This window comes from Aquila chrysaetos, chromosome 24 (genome assembly GCF_900496995.4).
Source record: "Aquila chrysaetos chrysaetos chromosome 24, bAquChr1.4, whole genome shotgun sequence".
Lineage (NCBI taxonomy): Eukaryota > Metazoa > Chordata > Aves > Accipitriformes > Accipitridae > Aquila > Aquila chrysaetos.
In genome coordinates, this window is record NC_044027.1 from 13,496,197 (window position 1) to 13,505,822 (window position 9,626).

Below are 9,626 nucleotides of genomic sequence, written 5' to 3' on the forward strand. Positions count from 1 at the left end.
GCCGAGCGCTTTGCCAGGCACTGCAAAATTAATTGCAGTTTCCGAGAACAAAAGCCCGTATTGGTGAAACATAGGGGTTGGGGTTTTGTTTAGTTTTTTTCATCTTTTTTGTGCTGGAGAAATCCAAGCTTTTGCAAGTTTAATTTCCTCCGTCTGCTATTGCTTCATGCCTGAGCAAACAGCCCAACGGCTGAACAAGCACATCGGGGCTGGGGACATCCAGCTCTGCAGGCGGCCGTATATAAGGGACGGAGCCGAGCCACGTCCCGTCAGAGCAGGAGCCTCCTCTCGGCCGGCCAGGCGATGCTGGCCTCCCTCGCCCTCCTCGTGGGGCTGCCGCTCGCCCTCGCCGCTGAGCACCCCAGCTGCGCCCCGCTCGTCCCGGTCACCTTCGACAATACCACCATCCCTGGGGTAAGCCCTGCCCTCGGCCTGTCCTCGCCTTTCCTATCAGCATCGCTAGCCGTTACGGGTGCAGGAAGAGGTTATGAACCCAGTCAGCAGCTCAGTGCTTATCTCACTGCCTGTCCATGCTTATTTTCCTAAAAAAAAAAAAATCAAGACTGCTGCACAGGAGCGTGGGGAAGGGGTGAAGCCTTGCAGCTCTGTACCCATAATCTCGTGAACAGGCGCTTTCAGGGGGCTCCTGCTTCCACATCTCTGTGCAAACCAGGCTGGGCAGCACCGTCCCAAGTGTTTCACCACTATTTTAAAGTCCTTCAAGTGCCAGGTACTTGGGTCACGAGTCTCCATCTGCAAAACCCTTCACTGCATAAACAGCATTTAGTCCCTTGGGGATGTTTAATGGGAGGAAAGCGATGAGAGCCAGGCACAGAGCAGGAGGGGCACCACCGCAGAAACAAGCTGGCCGTCCCGGGAGCTGGAGCATTGCCTTAGCGGGGAGGGGACAAAAAAAAACCAAGAGCCCCTCACCCAGCCCAGACCCTGCCCAGGGCACTCACCTACCAAGGGTGCTCGTGGCTGTGGGATGGCAGGGCACAGCGTCTGGTTTTACTCATGTGGTGCCCACGGGTGAAGCCGGCATGGCCCCCCCCTCAACCCTTCCCCGCTCCCCTCTTCTCTGCAGCTCCTGGGAAAATGGGTCTACATCACCGGCGCCTCCAAGTACCCGCCTCACCTGGCAGAGCTGAAGGTGGTGAAATACGCGGTTTTTTCCTTCTTTCCTGGCAGCCACGAGGACGAGCTCAATGTCACCGAAACCATGAGAGTGTAAGCATGGGGATTCGCCCCCTCATCTGGTTCCCCCGTCCCTAGGGGCATTTCCACCCACTGGTGCCATCCTCTGGCCTGAGACACCCCCATAAATTTGGGGCTGGAGAGCAGCTATGCCAAATTTATTTAAGCTCTGCAGCCCGACTTGAGTTCTGAATCCCTCGGGTTTGGTTGGGGTGGTTTGGGGGGGTATTTGCCCCATCTGACCTCTCTGTCCCACAGGAACGAGACATGCGTGGTGAGGAACACCAGCAAGATCCAGGTCTTCTGGCACAACTCCACCCTGGTGCACGGTAAAGCCCCAGCCGCGGCGCAGGGCTGGGATGGGGGGGTGGGCACCAGATGCACCTTGCACCCTCCCGCTTCTGCCCGCTGGTATTTGGCACCCTGAGCCTCCAGCACTAAGCCCTTTTACATCTAAAAACTTGTCTGGAGATGGGGGAAAAAATTTCTTCCACCCCGTGCAACGGGTACGGCAGTGCTGTGGGACCGGACTGGTCCCCACTGGGATGAGTCTCCCAGGGTAAAGGGGATGAGCTGCCCCCGCCATGCTACCAGCTCTGCCCCGGCCGAGCCCCGGCACAGGGCGACGCTTACCAACGGGGAACCCCGCTCTTTCCCTGTGCCTTCCAGTCGATGACCAGGTGGTTTCCAGGGCTGAACTGATCCAAAGCGACAAGGACCTGCTGATCCTGAAGCACTTCAACGCCAACTTCCCGGGTCTGAGCCTCTCGGGTGAGTGGATGCAGCCCCAGATCCGTGGGGCACATCCCTGCCCGGAGACACATCGATGGGCATGGGCATCCCAAGTTCTTGCAGGCAGGGCAAAAAGCCCCTTTTCCCCTGATACGGAGAGGGGAAAGATGGGGCCAGGCAGGCAGCGAGCTCCCTGTCTGCACTATGGGGACCACCAAGGAGCAAAGCACCCCCTAAAACTCTCTTTTTTTTTTTTTCCCCCCTTTCTCCTTTTACTATCCCATCTCTCTGACAGCACGGACGCCCAATGTGAGCAAGGAGCACTTAGAGGAGTTCAATGCCCACCTGCGCTGCCAGGGCTTCACCGAGGAGGAGGTGTTCTTCACTTCCGAAAAGGTACGAACCCGTCCCCAGGGTGGGCGAGCCCCAACCCGGGCCAGCTCCTGCCACCGGCCGGGATGGGGGTCCGGGTGGGTGTTGTAAGATGGGTTCCCTACCACGGCTGCCCCTCTGTGCGTCCCTTCTCCTCCCCAAGCATCCACCCTGGCCGTTCCTGGCTCTTCGGGTGGTTTTGGGGTGAGGGGGCACAGACGGCCGCTCTCCCCATCTCCCGCAGGACGCCTGTCCCCTGCCTTGGGAGAAGACAGGCGAAGGCGATGAGGAACCGCAGGTGGGGTAACCCCCGTGGGCTGGGTTGGCCACTCCATCCTCATCCTCCTCCAGCCCCTCCACAGGGGCACGCCTGTCTGCCGGCGCCGGCCAGGCTCAGCTCAGCCTCAGGACTTTCTATCAATGTTTCGTTTTTTCCTCCTGGATGAAACACCCAATTTTCCTGTTCTCATCCGGACCCGAAATAAACCTCTGTGTTACAACCACCTGCCGCTCCTGCTGCATCCTCGTCGGGAATGAGGGCAGGACCCCCTCCTGCCTGCCCTGCCCAGAATGCCGCATCTCCAAACCCACTGAGAGGTGTGAAAAGCCCTGGAAAAACCCCGCCGGGGCCAAGCGTGGCAGCAGGAATGGCCACCCCAGCCGGCAGGTCCCCTCCAGCCACGGGGCATCAGGACACGAGCACCCACCCATCAGCCCCGACCCCACAGGGAGACGCACAAACCTGCCGACCCCCTCGGGTCTCCTCCACCGTGATTCAAACCAGCCAAAGTGCTTTTAGCACCTGAACATCCCACCCTGAATTTTCAAGCCAAATCCCACGAGGCTCCACCTGCATCACCCACCCTTGTGCAAGGGTCGTAGCGGGTGGGGTGACACGGGGTGACATCGCGCCTTCCCCGGCTGTCTCTGAGCAGGGGAAGGGGGAGAAGATGGGAAAAACCGTCACCCAGGGTCAGACCGAGGGACTCGGGGAGGCTCCACTACCACAGAGGAAAAGGCAAACAGAAATAAAGCCAGAAAAGCAGGTCCTGCTCTGCGTGGTGGCACGGGGATGGCAGCGGGACGGGGGGGTCAGGGGAGCTGCCGCAGGGGACACATCCAGCAGGACGGGGGCAACCTCCTGGGGCCCCTCCAGCCCCATTTTTATGGCCTGTTTCGGACAAGGACAGCAAAAACACCTTCCCTTCTCTTTGAAGCCCTCCTGGGCTCCACTCAAGGCAGGGGGGGCTGCACGGTGCCTCATTAGTGAAGCAAGAGGCAGCTACGGCGGGTGCTCGCAGGGAAAAAAAAATGGGCAAATTTAGGGCAGATTTAAGTTTTAAATGCGGCAAGTGCATTGCCCCCATCACCTCCGGCCACGCCAGCAGCCCACAGCTATCGGTGCTGGCCACCGGTGGCCGCAGCCGAGGCCAGGGCAAGTGCCGAGCTCAGCGCTGGGCACACGGCTCTTCTCTGGGCAATGTCCCCAAAAGGTGCTGGTTGCGTCACCGGTGCGGAGCTGGCAACCCCCGGCACGTCCCGTCCCCCCCTCGCAGGGCTGCAAAAGCAAACGGCCGAGCAAGCGTGTCCGTCTGTCCGGGGCTCCAGTTGCTCCTCGCTTTCGGGCAGCCGTGGCCATGGCCGGGATCGCCGTCGTGCTCAGCCTCACGTCGCTGCTGCCCACGGCCGCCTTCCCCTGCGGAGCCCCACGCCTGCAGCACCCGGGCAATGCCACGGCATCGCAGGTAGGAGAGACCCAAGCTGCCGGGGGGCTGCCCCACTCCTGCAACGAGTTTGTGGGTGCTCTGATAAGCCTCACTGTCCCCTGGGAAAGAGGGAAACCCTCCCTTTCCCCCTGGCACGTCTGCCAAGGCACCATTCGCAACAAACGGGAAACGCTTGCTTTCCAAAACACCTCAGATTACCCAGTTTTCTTGTGGTCTTCCAGCAAGTTCCAAAGGTCACCTTAAAACAAGGGGGGCTGGCTGGGTATTTTTTGGTGCAAATTCCCTGGGGAAGCACGGGGCTGTCCTGGCCCTGCTGCACTGCGCAGGAGCACGGGAGCCAACACTGGCACCGTTTCCCAATCCCCACATTCAGCTATTTTTTTTTCCCCCCATACATTTGCACAGGTTTCATTTTCCTGCTGCCAGTGCGGTGCGAGAGGGAGAACTAGCAGAGGCCTGAGGTCAAAAATAACAATTTTGCCACGGGGAGGCTAGAAATCTCTCCCCCAAACCTCCCCCTGCAAACCCAAAAGCTCTCACCGCCCTGCCCCTCTCTCCCCACAGCTGCTGGGGATGTGGCTGTACGTGGCCGGGGCTGCCCAGTTCCCCCAGCACCTCCTGGAGATGCTGCTCATCGACCACGGCCACCTCCACGTGGAGCCTCACGCCAGTGAGCAGGAGCTGCTCATCACCCAGCGCGTGGCCGTGTAAGATGCAGCCCTCGGGTCTCTCTGCCCCAACCCGCCTCCTCCCACCTGCTGCAGCCCCCAAAGCCGTTTCAACACAAGATATGAGCATGATTTCACACTGGTTTTCCCAAGGAGAGAGCCTTTCCCAGCTGCTCCGTGCATGCTCTCCCATCCCCTCTCTTCCTCAGCCCTTCTTTTATTTATTTCAACAGCCCCCAGGTTTAGGCAAATCTTGCAAGGCGCAGAGCTCTTGCGGGCAGCAAGCCCTGCAGGTGTGGGTGCTGCAGGACGCAGGCAAGGAGAAGACCTCTCCAGAGGAGAAGACCTCTCCAGAGGTCCATGCACCACGGCTGCTAACTCTGCTGGGCACCAAAAGCTGTTTTCCCCCCACCAGGGTCAGACTTTAAGGAGATGGATTTTTCTGTGCCAACGCAGGCAGCTCTTTGCAGTTTGGGTTATTTTGGGGTGGAAAACATCTCGCTACCAAGGAGCCAGGGCAAAGGCAAGGCTGAGACCACAAGCTGCAGGTGGAGGTCAGACAAATGCACAGGAGAAACGGCTTAGTTTTAACAGTGAGAGCAATTAACCCTGTGGAGGAGCAGGCAGGTGCCCTGTGCCAGGGCCAGGGCTTTGCTGGTCCTTTCCAGCCCGCGGCAGGGGTCTCCGCTCCCCGTTCCTCTCTCTTTCTCCAGGGGGGACCAATGTCTCACCAACAACTCCACCTACTTCGAAATCACCGCCGGTAACACCACACTGGTGAAGCACGGTAAGCAGCACCGGCGGGTGCAGCCATCGAGGTTATCACCCAGTCCTTTTTTTGGACAGGCTGAGACGTGGAAATGGCCCATGTCCATGCTTTACATCATCTAATGCATTTTATTCCCAGGTTGCTTTGTCTGTTTGAAGCCTGAGGGGACTCCCCAGGGCCAGGGGCACCTTGGGCCAGCCCCGCTCCTGGGGCACCCCGGGGATTGTGGCCCCACTAAACCCTACAAAGCAACGCCGTGCCGGGAGCAAGGAGCAAACCTGCTCCCATCCCCGTAGGAGAAGACCACTTCTTTTGTAAAGTTATTTCACAATCCCTCAGGGAAAGGAGGGGAAAATTTATGGCAGGTTTCAGCAAATTAATGAAGCCTTGCATTCTGAATTGTTTCCTCCTCACTGAGGAAACAGGGTGAGCCACTTGGGGTGGGAATTGCAAACCCCTGAGATACAGTTTGCACTGACCCAGCCACGACAGCATTACTGCAAGCAAGGAACAGTTTCTCTCCATTTTTGCAGCCCCCCAAGCTGCGAGGTCAAGCACTCAGGGCTGGGCAGACCCGCTCATACCCCAAGCACCAGTGAGCCAGACCATCCAGCACATTGCAACAGCAGGACAGGAGCTGGGTGACTTCGGCTCCTTCACACCTCAGGCCCACATTTAAGAAATACAATTCAAATAAACCAAGAGCCAAACAACTCACCTCACGTCAGGACATTTGTCCTCGCTTGCTACTAAGGGCTGGATCCCAGGTGCTACTGGCATTGCCCGCACCTGGGCTGCTGTTTATCCCTGCTGCAGCACTGAAAAATCTGAATATTGTGGCTCTTCCCAACCCTGATTCTGTTCTCTCAAAGCCAAGACCCAGCAAACTGTGGGGATGCTGGTGAACCTCAGCTCTGAAGACGTTTTACTCATCCAGTACCAACTGCAGATGGAAAGAACATATTTGGGACTGTATCTCTACGGTATGCAAACTCCATCCTAAAGGAACTTCAAGCTAGCATGGGACACCAAAACACACACATATAATTATCAGCTAAAACCGTGCAGCAACTTGGTTTCGCCAACAGTCAGTGATTTTCCTGAGACTGCTGCTCCAGTGGTCACAGGAGTATTTACAACCCCCATTTAAACCTAAATCTCTTGGCAGAGCAGAATGAGCAAGTTAAAGACAAAACCCACTTACGCCATAAATATTCAAAGAACAGGAAGCAAATACAATTCAGCATCGATATCATTCTAAAATCTCCATATTTTCAAGCAACCATGAGTTTTCGGTACTTGCCTCCCAGGGCAGAGCACGTGGCTTTACAGTACCAGCACAGGCAAAGCCGATCAGATCTTACCTACAACCCCATAAAGCAGCATTTTAGACCTTGATGAGGCTTCCTGTTGCCCTTCCAAGCTGCAAAGCAGTTGCTTAAGAGAGGTCAAAGACACATATAGAAAACCGCCTCCGTAATTAACCTCGGTCCCTCCCGATGCCCCAGGAGTATCAGACTATCCTGCAACCCCTTAGAGCAGTACAGGACCAGAGCTGGTTGAGGAGAGGGTTAAAAAAGGCGATGCCTGAGGTTGGTTTTGTTCAGGTATATTCACCATGGGGGTGAGAGACCCCGGCAGAGACCACGTCCACAGCAAGCCTTGGTGGGAGCACGGGGAAGGGAGGCAGCAAGGGCAGGACACGAAGGCCACCGGTCCATATTTAACACCTGGCAAATGCTTCTCCTTTTCCAGCCCGAAACCTGAGCGCAAGCGCAGCCCACCGGGAAGAGTTCGAGCGTCACGCCAAGTGCCTGGGGCTGAGCAAAGAGGAGATCGTGTACGCGCCGTGGAAAACGGTACGTGGCTGCTCGCGGGTGGGCGAGGGTCAGCAGAGCCGCTGCAGCCCCCGCCCCCGGCAGGGGTATCAAGACCCTGGGCTGTTGCTCCAGCCGCCAAACAGGGGTCTTGAAGAGACATTTTCAAGTTGGTGGAAATGATTTACGGGACTAAGTAAAGGCAGGATTGCTTCGACAGCGACGGTGGTTTAAAATAACACACCCCCCCAGATACACGACTCCCCAAAGCAAATATCTGCACCCGAGTATCTCCAGTGAGAAACCTGGTAACTGCCTGCCTCCCCCTGCCAGGAGGGGGATAGCTAAAGCATGGGATTTTTGCCCTGAAATTCCTCATTTTGCCCCCCCCCCCAGCAGAGGCCAGCTGCCTCCAGGAGCTGCAGCAAGGGGCAGGAGGGGCTGATGCCCCTGGGGCATGGCACGGCACAGCCCTGCTTCATCCAAAGCTGCAACCATTTAAATCCCTAAAAACCTTGGGTTGTTCTCAGGTTGGGATTTGCTTTTCTGGCACTTGGAGGTGCTGTGTGATGAGTGGTTTTCCAGCCCAGCTGTCTGTAAGTGGGGTTCAGGAAGATTGCACAAGCCAGTCGTCCTCCCGCCCCAGCACCGGGGTGTCCAGCACAGCGGCTCTTTTTGGGCTGGGAGCTGGCCCTGATTTCCCAGCCCCACGGAACATCAGGAAAGAGGCAACACCATCCACTCCCACAAAATCAGACTTTTTCCTTTAGTTTTTCCATCGAAAAATTAACCAGACCCAGCCCTAGCCCTAACCTCTGCCACCTGATCTAGGACACTTTATCCTGCAAATAACCCCAGTCCCCAAGCCAGCTTGAGGGGCTCCCTTTTGCAAACTGGGGGGTGAAAAAATATCTTACCTTTTCCTGTCCCGTTCTGTCTATCTATTCCTGTCCTCACCATTTGCTCGTCCACGGCAGGAGATTCTCAGCTTCCAGCAGTGCCCAAAATCCCACTCTGAGCTGCCAGACTGGACCCAACGCAACCCCTGACACCCCCCAGCCTCAAGATACTACTTTTAGAGCTGTCCCCCACAGGTTCAGGGGAACTGGGGACAGGAACACAGGCACAGGTTGAAACCCTGTGGAGGGGCAGGGGCAGGTCTCCTCTCCCCATTAGGCAACAGGCAGCACCTGGGAGGCAGGGCCCAGCCCCCCCACATTAACAGCTGGATCACATTTAAATTTGGGCAAGACAAATTACATTTAGAGAAAAACCAAGAGTGGAATCAGCCAGAACCGTTTGTCCTTACAAGCCTTGGTGTGATCACTGTTAGCAGACCAGGGTTTTGTGCCCAGCTGAGAGGCAGGACACTGCATCTGAGGAGTAAAATGAAACCAGTTAAACAAATGCAGAAAAGATTTTAGGGACCTTTGTCATCTGGCTGACAGAGATGGATGTGAAGAGAGCACCAGAGCAGAGACTCACGTACCCCTGTGTCAGCCTGAGGCATTAGCAGGACTCAAACCACGCTAATTCTGAGTGCCTGGCTAGCACAGGCCTTTTACTTATTTCTCAAAGTTTGAATCCCCCTTTCCTTCAGAGCACACTTACTGACCCTCCCAGCATAGCACAGCTTTGCCCCAGAAACCTGGTTTCCTCTTTATAGCACAGGTGTGGAAAATGGCACCAGCAGCAGCTCAGCACCCAGGCAAGCAGTGTCTGTGATTGGGGCAGCATGGGGAAGCCTGTAGCTTCTCTAGGGCCTCTTAGACTTATAATCAGATAAAAAGGAAAAGAAAAATACTTCTTTCTTCAGTAAATTCTCTCCTGCTGGTACACCGGCTATTTCACTTATGCCCTTGTTGTTGTTTTGGAAGGAGCTGTGTCAAACGAAAGAAATCAAAAAAGGAAACAGCCCATGCACGGAGCCCACGGCTGCGGCCACAGCATCACCTCCTCCGGGTACCCGCCAGCCTGGGAGCACGGGTAACTGATGCCACATTAGGCAATAAATGTTTTCTTCAAATTTGATGCATTTTGTTGCTGAGATGTTGGAGAGCAGGGGTTCTGAAGCGATCAGAAGTGGGGCTTGCAAAAAGAAATTGAACATCCAAGTCAGCTTGTGTGTCATTCAACTAGGAGTTGGGAAAAGTCAACCTTAAGCAATTGGGGATGCAAGACAAGGTGACACATGGAAGTTTTTTCAACGCTGCCTCTGTCCACTCAGCGTCACACCAAGCTTGCAAGAGAGCTCTACTAAAAAAGCAGTACTTAAATGAAGCAGTAATAGAGGCTAACCAGAAGAGGGCAATCATTAACTATTTTAAACGAGTATGTGAAGCAT

The 9,626-nt window shown here is 55.9% G+C and overlaps 2 protein-coding genes across 2 annotated transcripts; both read left to right on the forward strand.

Moving 5' to 3' along the window:
* Nucleotides 1-246: 246 nt before the first annotated feature.
* LOC115335466 (alpha-1-acid glycoprotein 1-like) lies at nt 247-2,804 on the forward strand. The gene is made up of 6 exons (XM_030001191.2): nt 247-414; nt 1,088-1,230; nt 1,456-1,526; nt 1,867-1,968; nt 2,225-2,325; nt 2,546-2,804. Exons 1-6 carry the CDS (start codon nt 304-306, stop codon nt 2,606-2,608), a joined length of 591 nt encoding a protein of 196 aa, XP_029857051.1. The 5' UTR covers nt 247-303; the 3' UTR covers nt 2,609-2,804.
* Nucleotides 2,805-3,644: 840 nt separating this feature from the next.
* LOC115335323 (alpha-1-acid glycoprotein-like) lies at nt 3,645-9,313 on the forward strand. Its single transcript, XM_041119929.1, has 6 exons — nt 3,645-4,046; nt 4,593-4,735; nt 5,410-5,483; nt 6,338-6,448; nt 7,221-7,324; nt 9,160-9,313. Exons 1-6 carry the CDS (start codon nt 3,645-3,647, stop codon nt 9,274-9,276), a joined length of 951 nt encoding a protein of 316 aa, XP_040975863.1. The 3' UTR covers nt 9,277-9,313.
* The last annotated feature ends 313 nt before the right edge of the window (nt 9,314-9,626 follow it).